Genomic DNA, 18268 nt, shown 5'->3' on the forward strand with positions numbered 1-18268 from the left:
AGTGACTCCAGTTATGAATGCACAAGTAAGACTGGCATATAGGTGGTGGCATTAATTAGCATGAAAGCATTCCAAGAGGCAGATTAGATGATATCTGTATTCACACTGGATGGCTTTATTCATTAACAAGATGTTATTTTGGAAAAATATGTCCAAAAAGCCCTTGTATATCTGCTCTAAGTAGCACTTCGTAGCACAAATGTTTCATTTCCAGTTATCCAGGTTATATCCAGTTACCACAAAGCCAGCACTTACGGCTCTGCAGGTGCTCTGTTCACTGGGATACATTCCATAAAAAAATTACAAGCTCATCTCTTCACTGTGTCAGTCCTGGTTTGCAGAAAGTGTAGTGCCAGTAATGTTTTATTTAGAAAGTCGCTTTCGTTCTGTGTAATACGTAGACTGTTGCAGCCTTTACAAGCCATTTGCAATGGTACCACTGAATTTTTTTTAAAGAATGAGGTCTGACGTCAACTCATATATAATTTCCTTAGCCAGGACAGGTTGACGTTTGTTAAAATACCGTTTTACAGAACTATCTGTTTCTGTTTTAAAAATAACCTGCCTAGGGCAGAGAGCATCTTCTGGGGTGGCTTTGCAAAGCACTTGACATACAGGCCCTAGTATCAGTTTTTTCGGTACAAATCGCTAACACGGAGCATCACCTGCCTCCTGCTGCGGCACACCGCGCCCGGGCAGCCGGAGGTGGCAATCAAACCCTTGCCCGCAGCGTAGCAGATTAAAAACTTAATCCCAAATTCACTGAACGCTCATAAGGCTCATTAACTTCAATCCTGGTTTGTGCGTGTCAGAAACGCCGGCGTGAGATGCGAGGTCAGGAGGTGACCGAGCTTTGCTTTCCTCTGGCGTGACTTTGTTTTCTCCCACTGGTGAAGCTGACGTCACAGAGGATAACTCAGCGCAGAGCTTGTCGGAGATGCGTATTTCCTCATAGAGTTGGAGGCTGTTTAGTCATATCACCATGTTACCAATGTGTCAACAAGAAAAAAAAAAAAAAAAAAAAAAAAGGTTTTAACTGTTCCCTCAAGGTCCTCCTTCAGAAACAAGTTCAGTGCATTTTTTAGGTCCAACTTTCCTTTTTTCCCTTCTGCAGGCTAATTTAAAATATTGAGCAATGTTAGCAATCATGGTTAGACATTCCCTCAGATGGCAGAATGTCCATGTCTCAGAAAGCATACTCTGGCAGAAAACAGTCACACTACAAAAAGCAGAAGTGTGTCAGAGCCAAGAGCTTACTCAGCCTTGCACAACTCTGAGGGTGTTTTGGGTAGGATAGGGGATGTAGTTTTCTTGCCCAATGAATATTCTGTGAAGCATCAAACCTCTCCTAGCAGAGCACCAATATGGTGAAAGGAAAGCAAACGTCGTAATTTTATTACAAAACTATGGCACTTTCTTTTTTCTTAAAAGCAATTTGGACATGAAGCAAAATATCACTGCTTTTTTGGTTACTTGCTTTAGGAATAGTAGCTGTCGAATACTTTCTTTCATAGCTGGCGATAACCCCATTTAAACCTTGCTATATTCCACCACATCTGCACTATCATACACTATGATAAAGCCACAAACCCAAAATCACTGTCTGTAAAGACATCTGTAATTTAGAAACTGCAAGGATGGGAAGCTTGAAACTGGCAGGCGACAGTTTCTGAAAACACCAAGACAGGGCTTGTGTGTGTGTATATAATGACATTTCTACTCCCCATAACTGCCCAAATCTTGAATCTTGCCCCATCTGGAAGGCAAGGCACATAACCTTAGTGACACAGATATCAAAATATTTCATAAGACCCTATTTGTTCAATGCACTAAAAGCTTTACCGCAACTGAGTTGAATCAAGAATTACACGTCAGTGCCCATGTAACTTCAACTACTCCAGCACTGAGCAAGGGAGCCCCTGGTACAGTATTTGTGGGGGACAGTATCTGCATGGTCTAAGCAAACTGAGATATTACAACTCTACTACAAAAATATCTCTAAAAATAACATCACGGGGTCCGTGGCTACTTCCTCCTGCCTTCCGGCCTTGCAAAACTTTACGAGGCTGCTTCAGCGCTGACATCTAAGCCAAATAAGATTTCTCGTTGTGAAACTTGTCCCACACACGCAGCCTCATGGTGGAGTACGCACAAGGTCCTGTGTGACTCAAGACCTCCACCCACCCAACTGCCCCGGCAGTAAAGCTCTACGTTCCTCACTTGCATTTCTACAACCTCGGGTGCTTTCAACTGAAGCGCGAGTGGAATTTGGTTAAACAACTCTTTTTATGATGTAAAGGAACAATTACATTTTATAGCTCATTTTCTTGAGTTGCAGCATCTCTAATGCTAACAGAGTTTGCTTTATCACCTAAACGAGCAGATCCTGCTCCAAACAGCACCCAAAAAGCAGAGACACTCAATGACTGCAGAAGTTCCTAACTGCACAACCACCCAATGTTTGGGGTGAAGTATCACATTTATTGGCATAGTGCTGACCTGAAAGCAAAGGCCACGTATCCTTTGCAAGATACCATCTGCCCATCTTTAGACCCAAATGCCCTACTGGCACAAACACCATCCATCGCCTGGCTCTGAAATCCATCAGTGCTTCAGCCGCACGAGCACGAAGCAAACACTGAACCTTCCACCTATAATATTGGACCCGTTTGCCTTCTTTCCCTTGTTCTCCATTAACAAGGAGCAAAAGTTCCTGTTTATCAAGGAAGGAAGAACCAAGCAATTGAAATGTTCATTCACATCTGCTGAAACTGTTGATTTTATGCTTGTTACGACTAAAATCATCTAAACTGAAACATCCTTGCAAGCAGAATAATGACTAAATAGAAGAAGGTTGCTCTTTTGCTTGTACGCTCACGGAAATACCATGGGCCTGGTTCCATATTGCTACAATGCAGGTAACAGGGCAGATAATGAGGTGCTTACACTTAAGCCTTTTACTGTCAGAATCTTACCTAAAAAAATGTAATTACTTCCATTTCATGTTCTCCCATATTTTGGTAAAACAGAGTTGCAATTGCCTCTAATTAAGACATCCAGCTTATGAGTTGCGGGGGAACATATTTCTCTTATTTCTGCAGCCCACCTACATTTGGGACCTAAAGAGTTTGAATAGCTGACTTTAGACAGAATGATCCTATGGATACTAACCTTTGAAGCACAACAGAAGATAAAATGGATACATGGAAAATGAAAACTTGTGGTTTGTATTTAAAAAAGCAGTGCATATATAGCCCACCTCAAAATACCATTATTTAAAAGATATTTAAAGATACACACTTGTGATGCCGGCATTTCTAGTGGGTCTGAAGGCAGAGCATGCAAAATGGATCACTTTTAGAGATCAAATTCCTAAATCTGTATTTGGACACCTAACTCAAGGAGTTAGTGCAGAGGGTCTGAAGGCTCCTTTCTAGGCCACATTTTGTATCGTTTTAATCTTAGCCTAAAAATAAATACAAAATAAATGAATCACTTTGTAGTCTTGGTGTTTGCAAACTTACCACCCAGCATTACCTTCTGCACGATCCTCTTCTCAGGGTGGTCAACCAGCCCAGGGAAGGAGCAGGACCAGGGGAAAAGCCCTGGTGCCTCCCCTTCCTTCAGGCATGTGCAGACCAGAAAGCAGCCCCAGCAACACAAAAACACAGGGAAAACACTCCAGAGGAATCTGTTTTCCCTCTGCAGAGCACAGCAACTTTCCCGAACAGCCTAGAGAAAGGGCAGAAGCGCAGCCAACAGACCAACGCCGCAGACTGAGCTGAACCCCTCACTGCAGGAAGAGTTCACCACTCTCTGTGTAGGACAACCTACTTTAGACGTGCGTGGACCCTATCTCTGGGTAAAAAAAAAGAATTTTATCTTCCATCAGCTCTAATATGCGTTGCCAAAAAAGGCACAAAAAGCATATGCAATGCTCTTAACAACTGACAAATAGTTTCTTACGTTATCTGTGAATTTATCTCTCCAAGAAGAACTGTGAAATCTTTGTGAACATCAGCTGAAGTAATGAAGGGGAGGTGGGGTGGAGTGGGAAGGGCAAGCACAAGGTGGTTAGCCTGTGTGCAAGACTACAAAAGAACTAGTTCATGTGAGCACTTTAAGTTCACCTGGGGATTGCATCAGATACAACATGCTCAAGGTTGCTCTTTTCTCACCTCGTTTCTCTGACCAGGCAGGCAGAAATCTCCAAGCAGCAGTGCCAGTCCCACATTCACACCACTATGGGGTAAACTAAATATCATCCTCCACCTACTGCTCATGCAAACCAGTCAGCAAACCACATACAGCACAGGTAAGCTTCTGCCTCCCTTCACCACGTCTTGAAAGCGTGCAGGTGACATTCTCCTGTTCTTACATTTTGAACAGAAGAGCCGCACAGCAAATAACCCAGCAGAGACCAGCACTAACGTACATACCACCTGCACGGGATATGAAACAGGGCTTTAAATTAGGGACAAGAAAAGATACCTACCGCACACAGAAGGCTCCACTCATCCACAAGACCAGCTCTTTCTCACCACAGCACTCGCTCCCTTGGGACCTGCCAGATTTATGATCAGTGGCAAGTTCTTGGACTGCATGTGAATGTGTATCTGTGGTAGATCAGAGGCTGTGTCAAAACACCATTCAGAAACAGCCATTTCAGCCCAGGCTCCCACACGCTAGAGGACAGGTTACAGTAAGAGCTTGTTCTTCCCTTCTTCTTCGCTATCTTATCACTGAAAACTCCTCCCTGGCCATTTGGGAGTGCAGGGTTTTGAAAATAACAGAGCTCACCACCGGCAGCATGGAAAAGCCAAGTGTGTAAAACACTTGTTTTACACAGTTCTGAAATGTCAGATTACAGGAAGGTTAGTCATTTAGTATTTTTAAATGCTGGCAGAGTTTCAGACAGGAATTGCACACTCCTGTTACAATTTCAGTATTTTTCATAGATGAACCCGCCTCCTGTTTGTTCTCATCAATGAAGCAATTGAGTTCTGCAGATTTAATTGTTATTAAATTCCTTCTGTTCATGTAAGTTCTGCTGTGTGCTCAAGAAACCTAAATCTGGTGCCAAACCACTGAGTGCATCTCAGAGCACAAACTCCCAGCAAACTGGACTACCACCCATAAAACAACTGTGCGTTGTTTGCAAAAGCACTTTATTTTCCTCACACACGCACACACATCAGAAAACGTTTGAGAAGATGAAGGTTTCCCTTGGAGCACAGCGTTCATGACATGGGACGGGATGTTTCTGGCATGAGCTTTCCTGATGCTGACTTGACATCTTCCTTGTTATGACTCTAAATTCCTATCACTGTAAACCTCACTGATGACTCATGAGAAAAAAAGCACATAAAAAAAAAAAAGGAGAATGAAACCCTTTCAATCAGGGTGTCTATAAAGACAGAGTGATACAGAGAGACACAAAATGTCTCAAATTTAAAAGCAAAGCAGCATCCACTGGAGAAATAAAAGATTAATTTCTCATTCCTGATTGCAAGTATTTGGGGACAATGAAATGTTCAGAAAATTGTATGTAATCAAAGAAATTTCCTTTTTAAAAATAACCTTATTCTGCGTTGTTTGGGGAATTACTGCTGAACATGACATCAAGCACGTGCACTTACGGACAAATACAGTCATAGTTTCAGTGTACTAAGTAAACCAAAGGGATAACCCTCTACAGATGTATCTAGATAAATTATTATACTATCACAAACATTTATGGATGCATTTTAATTAGTCTTCTACCTAAGAGTGTTAAAAGAAAAGACATTTCTTACTTAATTTATGTCAAATGAAAGCATCCCCTCCTGTCTCTGCTATAGTTAAAACAGGACTATGCTACCGCTTCTGCAGCTGAATGTGTGTGTACCTCTGGCTGCGGTATTTATACCAGTAAAACCACTGTAAATGTTATCCCCAAAATATCTATCAAATAGGAACCATAGCTTTACCCTCTATATAAAATCTTTATTTGAATGCCACAGAACACTCTTTTCTATGTCAGCATTAAACACGTCACTATTTGAATAATCACAAAATTTCCCAGGCACAGCTTCAGCCTAGAGCACAAGCAAGTATCATGTTAAGATATTTACCTTAAAAACCCAAACAACCGGAGCAGCACAGATCCTGTTTCTACCCAAACATGCAACAAGGACTACCATTGTTTCTTACGTTTTTGACTCTAAGCATATTTTCCTAGCTGTGTTGAGCCCGATTCCCCAGGATCTTCCCCCTTACGTAGGCAATTTTGGTCCAACTGAGCAACGTGTTCAATTGCTCTGGGAGGAGGAATCGCTGGCTCTGCCTTTTCGCAGCATGGCACAGGCACTGTAGTCCCAGCAGACTGAAACAAGGACCTAGTTTAAACTCATTTTAAACTGAGTTTACCTGCTCTCAAAGAACAGTCTCTCTGCAAGAGAAGAAAAAACAACGCCAGGGAGCAGGGCTTCTCCTCCCTGCTGCTCCCACCTGGAGCTCTGCCCAGGCAGGGCCAGGGAGAGGAGACACAACAGAAGAGCAGGATTTTGCAAATTCGAGTCACTGGAAGTTAAGTACTAATTGTAATGCATGGAAACCAGCACACGTCTGCAGCAGGTAACACAGTCTTTCCAGCATCTCTGGAAAAAGATACATCTGATCACCACTTCAAGGCACTGGAGATGGCAGCATCACTTTTGTGAACACTAACCTTTTCTTCTGGCAGCAAGGGAAATCAATACCACCCTGTGCGGAAATGTCAATATAAATGTTCAAAAATCATAACATTAGCATTTCAGAGTCTAAGGGACTCTCATTTGAAAACAATTTCTGCAACAGCCTTCGCATTTTTAAAAAGGTATAAATCAAATTTTATCACTAGAAAAGTTTTTAAAACACAAGGTAAGCTGAAAGACGGTGGGTTTGGGTTGTTGGGTTTTTTTTATAGAAAACTCAATTCCCTTGTGGCATTTTAACCCAACTGCAGGGGCACTGAAAATGACTGTAGAAGCAGTAAAAATCTATTTAATTGATTTTTATTGTTGAACCTAAAGGAAATGCTTTTGTATGTAAAAATGACAGCATTACACAGCAACTGTAGGGATGTTCTGAAATTCCAGTTTAAATAATATCAAGTCATTAGACATGCTTTACTGATGTGTATTTAAGGCAGAAGTAAAATTACACTGTATCTTTCGAGTTCTCTCTACAGCACCAAATAATGTTATTAAAAAAGCAAAACCAATTTCTGTAATTTCCCTACATCCCCTAAAAATAAAACACATCTTGAATTTAGCAGGAGACCAGTAATTTGGAGGGAGTATGGCGAGACAGACCATACAGTCTTGGCCTGGAAAAAAAAAAAACCAACCAAAAACAAACAAACAAAAAAAAAAAAAAAAAAAAAAAGCCACAAAACGTAACAGACCATGAGCCAAAGCAAGAGAGTCTTCTCAGCATAGCCAAAAAGACAGCCTAGACTAGATAGCACTGCACCACCAGAACCAGGATCACCAGGCCTTCAGAAAGACATCATCCTCTGAGAAGGACACTCAGAAACGGAGACCACCAAAAGGAGTATGGTGTGCAGAGACTAAAATGCAATTTTTCCAGCATACTTTCCTTTACCCAGTTGTCATGGAATATGTAAAATACACTACTTCTGTGTTCAAATCCGAACGCTTCCCCTCCTTCAGAAAAGACGTCCTCAGGCAGCCCCTTCTCTTTAAGCTATCACACAAAAAGGACAAAATCATGAGCTACATGTCACTTTTAAGTCCTACAAAATACTGCAAATAACCAATTAGTGTTTCTTTTGCTTTTAATATTCCTGCCTGCATACAAATGCTCCTGTAAAGCTAATTGGACCACCATGACATTAATTAAAGCCCTCCAAATTAATCTAATACATTGCTGAGATAGAAACTTAAAATAATACGCCCTTTCCACAAATAATCCAGAACTTTATTCCCTTCATTTAAACCCAGGCATCTCAGACATGGTTTGCTGGAAAAATTCACCTTTTCAATTCCAGTTTGGTTCGGGGTTTTCCTTTTGTCTTCACAGTAATCCCTGATGGCAGAAAGAGGCAAAATGCGTGCAAAGGTTGGTCAGTCATACAAAACTCCCTTTAGTTACGTTGTTAACCCTAAGAAACCTTGCCTAGCCCACTGAGCTGTAATCCTGAATTGGAAATACTTAGCTGGTGGCAAAAGGCGATTCTTCTTTTGACATAAAGTAGGTACTCTGAGAGCCTGTTTAAAAATTCACTTTTCCAGCATGAAAGCACTCAAAAGCTGAAGTTCCTCTATTGCCCCTCCAAAAAGATGTCTCAGCTGTACCGAAGAGAAAAGGAAACATTAGGCTGTGGATTCAAATTAGCTGTCAAGAAACACAAACATAAATCTGACTTAATAACGTAATTTGGAAATGTGTTCAGGGCCCACCCTTGGCAATAACACCAGGGTTTAACTCGCGTTGTAGCAATATTTAAAACAGCTCGGCAACTTTGGTTCTCCACCCAACTAAACAACAGAAAATTATGTTGTCAAATGAAAAACACCACACATTTAAGCGAGAGAAACCATCTAAACTTCTGACATTTTTCATCTTCATATTTTTTTTTAATCCAAAAGATTTGTACAGCATTTTTTTTTTAATAACTTACAGGATCAAAAGGAAAGTAAATGCATAGCTTCAAAACCTTAGAATATAACCTCCCCTTGTTGCGGAAGAGCTCAAAGTCATAAAGTGCTGCAGATATGAACACACATCAGACAAACAATCTAGTAACTAACTTATTTTTCTGGTTTATTTAACAATATTCCAGGCTTAGAACATTAAATAAAAATCTCACAGACAATGGGTAGGACTAACAATGGCTTTGTTGTTTGGGTTTTTTTTTTTTTTTCTACTCCTTTTTTTAGAAGAACGCTGAGACACATCAATTGAACCGACTACAGTTTTATTTTGGATACCAAAAAATAAAAAGAAGCTGGAAGGAAGAGAGCAGTGCATTGCACCAACCTCAGTAAAACTGCTTGTAAGCATCACTGCACACGTTTAGCCCCAGAAGGATGAAGATGGAAACAGGAGATGGATGCTGCCAAGAGGGGTAAGCTGAACGCGGACCTGGGCAGCGGTGCTCTGGGCTCTGCCTTGGTTGCGAGGGCACGGCTTTGAATTACGCCCGTGTAAGAGAGGATCTGCGCGCCTCGCACTAGCATTTGCGCAGCTCCTCGAGGGCTAGCGGCGGTGGTAGCAGGCGTAGGCGGTGGAAGCGGACACAACCGACGCCAGCTGGTGCTCAGTGAAACCAAGAGGTCTTCCTGGAAGACTGCAGGGGTGTCACAGGAGCTCACGTCACATCAAAAAGGGACCTGCTGTATCTCGCTCCCTTCCATAATTTGATTTTGCTACCCTCACAGATAGCCTGCATACCTGCGGGAGTTTAGGCTAAGCCTGTGTTTTGCACCTTGGGCCATCACAAACACTCTTCAGCGGACGTGGAGAGTAGCAACATTCAATAGGATGCACTGTGCGTGTACTTTGTACAAGTGCAAATTAATTTTCAGGGGGCTGGAGAGTGAAAACCCAGGCTTACTGACAGCCAAACACAGGCCATATCACCTGTTAAATGCATTTTTCCCGGGCTTAAATGTGCCAGGTAGCTGACTACTATTTACTTCACTGCTCCTTTACTCTAACCTCTGTCCTTCCTCCCCACCCACCCCTTCCCGCCACCTACAAAGAACACAGAGGCCTCAAACTTCCAAAAACTATTAAACTAAAACATAAACAAGCAGTTTGGCAATAGATTCAGTTCCATCGCAATTCCCATTTTTGTATGTTCCTCCTGGCTGGGCCCTTTCTATGACCAAACGTCCGTGGTACCACCGTGATGAAAAAACCCAACTTTCTTCCTCCAGAACAGTAACGGCCAGTCTTCAACAGATCCCTCTCCAGAAAGATTGTGCTCGACATAGTCGTAGACTAAAGCCGAGGTGGGGGGCAAGACACCAGTAACAAAAATAAAACCCCAAGCAAACCTTGACTGTAACCGGACAATGCCAAGAATCCTCCTCTGCACCTCAAGGAAAAATGCTGGCTGCCATCCCACTCTGTGCCAAGCATGAACTCTAATCTTGTTTATGACCTGCAGTATTTCAGGGTTTGGGGTTGGTCTTTTCTTTCTTTTTTTCTTGTTTGCCAAGTTCTCCAAAGGGCTTAAAACGCTTAGGCATAGAGACACAAAGGGAGCAATTACAATACACAACAACTAATCAGAAATAGTACTCAAACATTAGACTGGACGGGACTAAAGTCCACTCTACAAACTGAATCAAAAAGAGACAGGAGAAAAAAAAAAGTTATTAAGTGCTAACGTAATAAGAAACAATCTTAAAGACTCACTAAATACATGTGGGGAAATGGAGGGGTCCCCTTCTTTTAAATATATTTACATAATATTAAAGCTTTTTATTTTGCTTTTCTTGCCAACAAAATTTTCTAGCTACCCTGGGCAAAGTCCCCATTTAAATTAAGAGGTTAAGGATTTTATAACATCGACAGAGTGTTAGACCCGCGGCCCGCACACGTCTCCCCGCCCTCTCCGTCCCTCCCTCCCTCCCTCCCTCCGCCGCCGAGGGGCCCGATGCCTCGCTCGCTTCCCACCACGTGGCGTCAGCCGTAACGTTGGCACAAAGCGAAGGTAACACAACGCCGCCTCGACCCCACATGCTTCGTCACCCTTTGTAAAAGCACAAGAGACTACAATCAGGGCTTGCCTAGACACACAAAAAAAAAAAAAAGTTTTGCCATTTAGCTGCTGCAGTTAAATGGTAAAACCAGACTAATGTGGACACAGCAATACCAGTTTAGAAGTGTTTATACCATTTACACCGCACTGGAAAGGAAAATAACTTATCCCAGTATAAGTGCATCCACACTACGGCCTATGCCAGCACAGTATCAGTTAAAATAATAATACATCAGTCCCCTAATTGACAGAATTATACCAGCTGAACTTTTCTAGCATAGACCAGGCCTAAGACATGAGGTAGTGAAAAAGAAAATCAGGCTCAAGATCTTTTTTCATTCCATAGCATCGATATACTCTAAAAATATTCACTGCTCAGATTTATGGATTTTAAAAATGTTTTAAAATCCAAAATTTAAAGCTAACATCCTGAGTCACACAGGATTTACAAACAGAGGCATAAACCTTAAAAACTCCCTTGCTCAGGTTCCTAATTCAGGAAAATATTTTTATGATAGAAAGCACGTAAGCATGTGTTTGTCTCCCACTGAAACAAGTGGAAAGGAGGCACACGGATAAGTGCTTTCTGAAATCTGGGCCACAGTCAGAAATCACGGTCTTTGCAGAATTTATTTCCTCATTCATTTCAGTGCTGTTTAATCACAAGTCATTCATGTTTTAAGACAGTGGGAGAAACATAGACAATGGAAGCTAAATCAAGTTTGTTACAACTGTTCAATATTTACAGCATTCATAGCATAAAACAGAAGTATTTTTGGTAACTTAAGACAAATACCTTTTTTCTTTGTTATTAAATGTACCGCAGCAGTCCTGTTAAACAAACCCACTGTCTCGGATATTAAAGAAATTGTTGTTTACATTTACCGAGTCATTTAAATTAAAAATCTGTTCCTGTTCCAAACCCCACTCTCCTTCATCTTCATCCTCCGGTTCTGCCTCGGACCCATTCCGACTGTTTTCGTACAAAAAGATCTGCTCATCCACGTGAGCCGGGGCTAACCGGTTTCTCTTTGCACTTACAACGTTAGCAGAAGAACCAAAAAGGCGTTCAGGGAAGACCCTTGTGGCCAGAATACACCAGTATTTTTGAAGAACCTTTGGTAAGACTGGAAACAGCGCTAGTCTGTCAGACCACCACTTCAGCGGGTCTTCGTTCAAACCGAGGACCTTTTGTGACTTGAAGTTGCTCAACTCCTCAACGATCTGAGCGTGCCATTCCTCCTGGTCTTCCACGCCTCCCGTCTGGCAAAAGATCTCTGCGAGCATGTTGTTGATGACACTGGTAGGAGGAGGAGTAGAGGAGATGATGATTTTTTTCACAGGGGGCTCTTCCGAAACAGTGAAGAATTTCTCTTCAGTCCTAAAGGTATTTTCTTTTACTTTCTCCAGCAGGCTTTTTGCTTCTTCCACCACTCTGTTTTCAACCTGCTGCCGCTCAAAGGCTGAAAGAAAAGGCAGTTTTTTGTAGCGGGGATCCAAGAAAGTTGCAACGTTGAGAAACATGTCTATCTCAGGCGTGTGCTGGTACGTGGTTGACAACTCTTTAGCAATCACCTCCTTTGCCATGCTGATTTCTTTCAAATCATTCTCTTTGATGTTCAGCGTAGTATTCAGAAGCATATGGAGAAGAGGCTTCACCATACTTATCGTCGGGTACTTTGAAGCAGACATCATCTCCGCAACCTGCTTGAAAGGCTGCAGCAGCTCCACCAGCCCTTCGATTGTATTCCACTCACTGGCTTCCAGCATGAGGTGGTGGTTGTTGCTGTCCTCCACAAGAACAGCCGCAATGACAAACTGCTGCTCCTTGAGGCGCTGCAGCATGGCAAGCGTGCTTCCCCACCAGGAAACACGGTCGCTCACCAGCATGCAGTGGAGAATATTCTGCTGCTTCTGCTTCTCGCTCAGCATGTACATCGCGACCGTGGACTGCTGAAAATACTCCACCAGTTTTCGGCACCTGGCAAGAAGGCTGCAGAGTTTGGGGAGCTGAAAAGCTTGTTGTATTCCTGCGTTAAAAGTGTGCCCCAAACAAGGCATCTGTACGGGAATATCTAGGAGAGAGCAAGCTTTCACAATGTCTTTACTGTAATCTGTTGTAGCACCAAAGACTTTTGTATTGATCCCCCACTCAATGAACGTTTCATAAAGGACTCGCGTAATAGTCTCTGCAGTATTATCCTCCGGTACTTCAAACGTTTTTAAACACCGCGAGTTCACAGCCAGGCAGTTGGCAGGACTGCTGCTGAGAAAGTGAACTGCGACGGTTACGTACGACCTGTTCTGGTTTTCGCTCCTCCACATGTCCGTGGAGATGCCACACCACAGGACCTCGGTGAGCTCTTTCAGCACAATTTCTCTAATGGCATTGTACTTTTCAGGAATAGCTTTTGTACAGAAGTATTTCCGGCTCGGAAGTTCATACCGGGGGTCCGCAGTTCTCAAGAGGGCCTTGAAGGTGGGTTCATCAACGATAGAGGCTGGATACATGCCCTCGCAAATTAAGCTGATGACTGCAGATGTCAGTTCCTGATGCTTTTTGTTTTCGTAGTTCTGGTAGGTCTTCATGATGAGGCTATCTTGAACAACCTGCTGCGACGACTCCGGCTTGATTTTTGAAAAGGCGGTGGCAAAGGCTTCCCTCATTTGCTCAGTGTTGCTTTTCACAAATTCGCAGAATTCGTCAGGGTGATTTTTCTCAAGGTGGTAGGAAAGGTTGGACGTGTTTCCTGAATAGGCAATCTGTGCCATGCAAATACGGCAGTAGATCTTCTTCCACTGTAATATGCATCCTTCTGCATTGGTATCAAACCCAAAGTACTTCCACACTTTACTCTTTGCTCTCGGGTGAGCCACTAACTTTAGGTCTGATGGGGAACCTTCTAAACTTTTATTCTCCATTGCTTCTTGGCCACCGTCCCACCTTTTGATCCTTCACTCATTAATGAGTACCTGATAAAGGCAGTAAGATAAAGATACAATGAGAAAGCACAAGTTTGACCACTCTTAACTATGTGAAATCAGCGTTTCTGCGAACGTATCAAGAAACCTACCTTACTAATTACATTTGCAAATTTAAAGATGAGATTTGCAGGAAGTGTGACCTACAAGAAGCCCATCGGAATGTCAAAAATTAAAAAGGGTTTTGATATATCACATTCTGCCATGAAACTGAGCTAGAAGACCTGAGTAAATCTTGTTTCTGGAATTACATAATTCTGGGTAGAGAAAGCATAACCACCACCACAGAGCTGAACATTACTGTCAAACAAACCGGTCATCTGCTATAGCATTTTCCTGCCTCTTAAGTTATAGTTAGGGCTACAGCAACATCCTCTTGCCTAAGAGTTACTGAACTTCACTGTTAACATTTATTTAGATTGAAACCTGATACTGAAGGAGCAAAGGTTTTATTGTTTATTTTGAAAGAAGTTTTCTTAGCTCAATCTAACTGCTCCAGCATTTGCTTTAAAAAAAAAGAAAAAAATCTGTGATGCAAATTATAGCGTTAATCTGCTCCTCTGAAATGTAAAGATGTTTTCTGACTGAAATAAAAGGAAAAGGAGTTTGACCCTACATGCAGATCAACAATACACGTCTGACACCTTTCCTGTCCTTCTCTTTCTGAAATCAAAGCCATCTCCTGAACTACTACTTCACAATCGTGGTTCCTGGAATAACAGTGCATTATAATCACAGGAAAAGCAGACAGGGAAGCACTAATAAATGTTATTATCCACATCAGCTGGAAAATAATTTTGCAGTATTTTCTTCAAAAGGCTATAGAAGTCAGGAGGGAGTGACAGTCTAGAGATGAGCATGGCGATAAGGCAAGACTTGGCAATCTGTACCTCAGTATCTGGACAGGAAAACACTTCTTGTGCAAACAGTTACATGCAAGTACTACTTGAGGCCTACAGCATCTCTGCGCACAGTGCCGGCAGCCGGCACCCGCCAGAGCTGATTTTGCGACACCAAAAAGCCAAGCCACAGCACAGCGTGACTGCATGCTGACGCTTCTCTGTTTCTTCCACATCGCCAGCCGAGCCACCGTGACAGCAACAAGCCCCTCGCCAGGGGCCTGGCCAGGACTGGGGAGAAGGAAGCCGTCAGTGAAACGAGGATGCAAGCTCCTCCACAAAAATCCAGGGGAAGAGAGCAGGAGAGAAACATCAGGAGCATCCCTGCAGCCAGCCTGAAAGCAACAGCATTGCTCCTTCTCTGCTCGTCAGGAGCTGCACCTGCGCCCAAGCCCAGAAATCCCCGGGTGGTAAAACTGGCTGGTTGGGGGAGGAAGAAACAATCTGACTTTTTCATATTGCTGCAAGTGACTATCCAAAAAAAAAAAAAAAAGTACGTGTGCAAGCTTCTCTGGTGTGCTTTTTGCTGCTGCTGAACATTCCCAAGAAAAGATGTTTTCTTTCTGAACTATAGCTGGTATTTTGCAGCACTTTCTGAATGTCTTCAATGAAAAAACCAAAGACAGGTTTACCAAGACTAAACATATTTCTTTAAACACAGCTGTTGTTTTAGAAGCAGAATGAGAGATGCAGGGCAAGCATTTTATTGGATTTGTTCTGAAGATTTACTTCTGGGTGTAGACCTGTTTTGTTTTTTTCCTGAGGGGGCAAGGTCCTGACTACTAGCATGCCCTCTACTGTGATTCATTCGGTGCCTTCTAAGTTGCCAGGATAAACTACTGATTCAATATGGTAGTGCTGCCTAATTCCAAAGATGTGCATATCAACAGCACCAAGGTATGCAATCCCACAAAAACTGATGATTTTGAAAGACAAAGTGGTGTAATGTATAATGATGTAACCCTACCATAGCATCAGACTGTGTGCGCTAACAAGGTATGTCGTATCAGTAGGTAGTATTATTGCTTTTAGATCCCTCCATTTCAATCCATGACATGGTGTCTCGAGGAAGTATAGGAGGCTCCCGGTATTTCATTAAATCTTACAGTTTCCTTTGCAGTTACATGGCAGTTCCTGAAAGCAAGGAGGAAGGCACTGTAATAAAAGAGTTGATGCGTCTTTAATATTTAAAATTAGTATGACACACCTTGGATCATAAAAAGTTCATCACAGACAGATAAAATACAAGTTATTGTAGATGGAGTGTTACAGACTCACCCCACCCTTCATTCTTATGTATGTTACAGCTTTGCCATCGTTTTGAGATGGATCTGGCACTTGGCGATAGTGGCACAGAGTAACATTGCCACAGTTAAGGATATGCCAGCATAACACAGCCTTTATTATAATGCTGTAAACCACACTTCAGCTGTCATAATAGCTGGAATATAAACTGCTAATCATCCCTGCCTCTCCTCAAGTGTTACACAGCATAACTGGCACTATGAAAAAAAAAAACCAAAACAAACCCCACACCTCTCATTTTTCTGCAAGAAGAGGCAAATTTTCCTCTTTCAGTGAAACAGTGTTCACAGCCTAGGCTTGGCAAAAACTAGAGCAGCTTCAACTCCTCCGAGCCAAACTGAAGACACCAGCACCTTGCAGAATGAAATCCACTGGGAACGAAGCACCTCACTGCCTTTGGGAAGTGCCGCAGCTTGTTACAAGGGCAGCTGATGGAAATGCTCTTTTAGCTTGCCGACCCTTCCACGATTAAAAAAACTAGTGCCGCTTTGGTTTGCTGAAAACCCTTCCACACACAGAAGCCTTCGGGCTACAGATGTGCCTCTTCCCTTCTCCCTTGAATTCCCACCCACACTGAAACAGAGCGCACCGTCGGAGAAGCTGCCGTTCTCCTCGCCTCCTCCACGCGGCTGGCCACCAGCACCAGCCAGTACCGGCGCCGAGGCTCTGGAGAGCCTGCGGACGGGATCCGCGCGCTGCTGGCCTCGCAGCCGACTCGGCTGCCACAGGAGGAGGAAGGCCCCCGGTTTCTGGCCCCAGCACCTCGTCCCCGCTCTCCCTCCTCGCCCCTCTCAGACCCCTCTCTCGCTCTCCTACCCCAAACCCAGGACTCCCCGCTCCAGGGCAGGGCTCGGGCCAAAATACGGCAACGCCAGCAACGACGTGCGTTGCGGAGGGCAGCGGTGCTGCCCTCGCACCAGGCAGGGCTTGGCTTCCCCAGTGGCGAAGAAAATAGGTTCAAAACCCGTACGAGAGTCACTCTGATTGTGAAACCGGGCACGGGGATGTGAGGAAAGACGGGGCGTGCAGCCACCCTGCACCCTTAGCTCTGCCCCCGTGTGCGCGCACAGCGACGGCACCCTCTCTAATTACGCGGCAGGTATCGCTGTCGCACAACCCCTGCCTCATTCGGCGCAGGGGCAACCATAATACGAGCGTTTCCTCACTACCGAAACTACCTAAACAACCCTCCCGGGTGCGTGCGTGCAGGAGAGGGATTGTTAGATGCAACTTTATTTTTTGCCTGCCGTCAATCCTTCCTACCTGGCTGCTTCTCTACCCACCTCTGGATGTTTTACAACCTAGAGCTCGTACAGCTTTGAGCAGGAAGTGCTCGGTCTATCATTATGCTTTACTCATAAAGTAAAAGCCCTCAACACATGAATCAAAATTAAGAGATGCATGTTCCCAAATTAATATTTCACGATTAATTGTAAAGAAACTCAGTACAAATTATAATACTGAATAACTAGAAATTGGGGCAAATTAAAAATATGTCTGGAATTTCGATCACTTTTAAGAACTGGAGTCATCTTGAAGGTCTTCTGAACTTCAGCCACATTGCCACCTTCTTCAGAGCCAGTTTTCTACACACCACAGGTACCAAATTTAACTACAAAGACTTCAAAACTACAAAATGTTCAGCATTTAGTCTTCCCCTACCAAATTTCAATGAAACGTGTACAGTAGAAGAGAAAATGCAGGAGGAAGATGCCAAATAAACTCCTTGAAAAGCTTTCTAAGTACCAAAAGAGATTATTATTATTATTATTATTATATGAACCATTTTTGTTATTAGTAGGATGACTTCCAGTGACCACATTTCCAGTGTTAATATCCTGGTGTAACAATTAATATTAGTTTGTCTTTTATCAATCCACTGATTAGATTTTTGTTTTTCAAAAGCTGTTTATATCAAGATCTTTAGTCATGCAGGGCTTCCCCCCCCCCCAATTAATTGAGATTAAGCACTGTAAAAAAAAAAAAAACCCACCCAGGCAGTAATTTCTAATGAAACTATTAATTGTTTGGACCACTGAACACTAACACAGTTTACACTACCTATAAGCAGTTATACCATTTATGCAATTAGTACTTGGAAAAATGTTTTAACGTAAGTTAAATGTAAGTCCCCCTTTACTTCTGCACACTGATTTTAGTTAGCGAAGCAATCACTGCCTGCACCCTGTTTAATCTCCCAGCACTGTATTTCCCTTCCCTGAGCTTCAGGATCAGAATTTCAGACCAATTTCCCTACTCTGTATTAGGGGGAGGGGGGGGACGCTCACTGCAATAGCGAATATTACTATCTTTTCAGTGTGCAACT

General features: G+C 43.0%; 2 protein-coding genes across 6 annotated transcripts in view; both read right to left on the reverse strand.

Annotated features, from left to right (window-relative positions):
• Positions 1-18268, reverse strand: part of DHRSX (dehydrogenase/reductase X-linked) — a 170531-nt gene that overhangs the window by 149356 nt on the left and 2907 nt on the right. Inside the window, exon 2 of the mRNA XM_029999153.1 lies at positions 14165-14170. Coding sequence (XP_029855013.1) covers positions 14165-14170 — 6 coding nt within the window. The remainder of the gene's footprint in view (positions 1-14164; positions 14171-18268) is intronic.
• The window catches only part of ZBED1 (zinc finger BED-type containing 1), a 58591-nt gene continuing 49110 nt past the window's right edge, over positions 8788-18268 (reverse strand). For 4 of the 5 annotated variants that reach the window (XM_029999148.2, XM_029999147.1, XM_029999149.2 and 1 more), the window contains exon 2: positions 8788-13729. In XM_029999148.2, the coding sequence (XP_029855008.1) occupies positions 11591-13678 (2088 nt within the window). In that variant the 5' untranslated portion in view covers positions 13679-13729 and the 3' untranslated portion in view covers positions 8788-11590. Of the gene's footprint in view, positions 13730-15604; positions 16662-18268 lie in introns of those variants that run through there. The other variant, XM_041119560.1, reaches the window with a different exon arrangement.

Source organism: Aquila chrysaetos, chromosome 23, assembly GCF_900496995.4.
Source record: "Aquila chrysaetos chrysaetos chromosome 23, bAquChr1.4, whole genome shotgun sequence".
Taxonomy (NCBI): Eukaryota; Metazoa; Chordata; class Aves; order Accipitriformes; family Accipitridae; genus Aquila; species Aquila chrysaetos.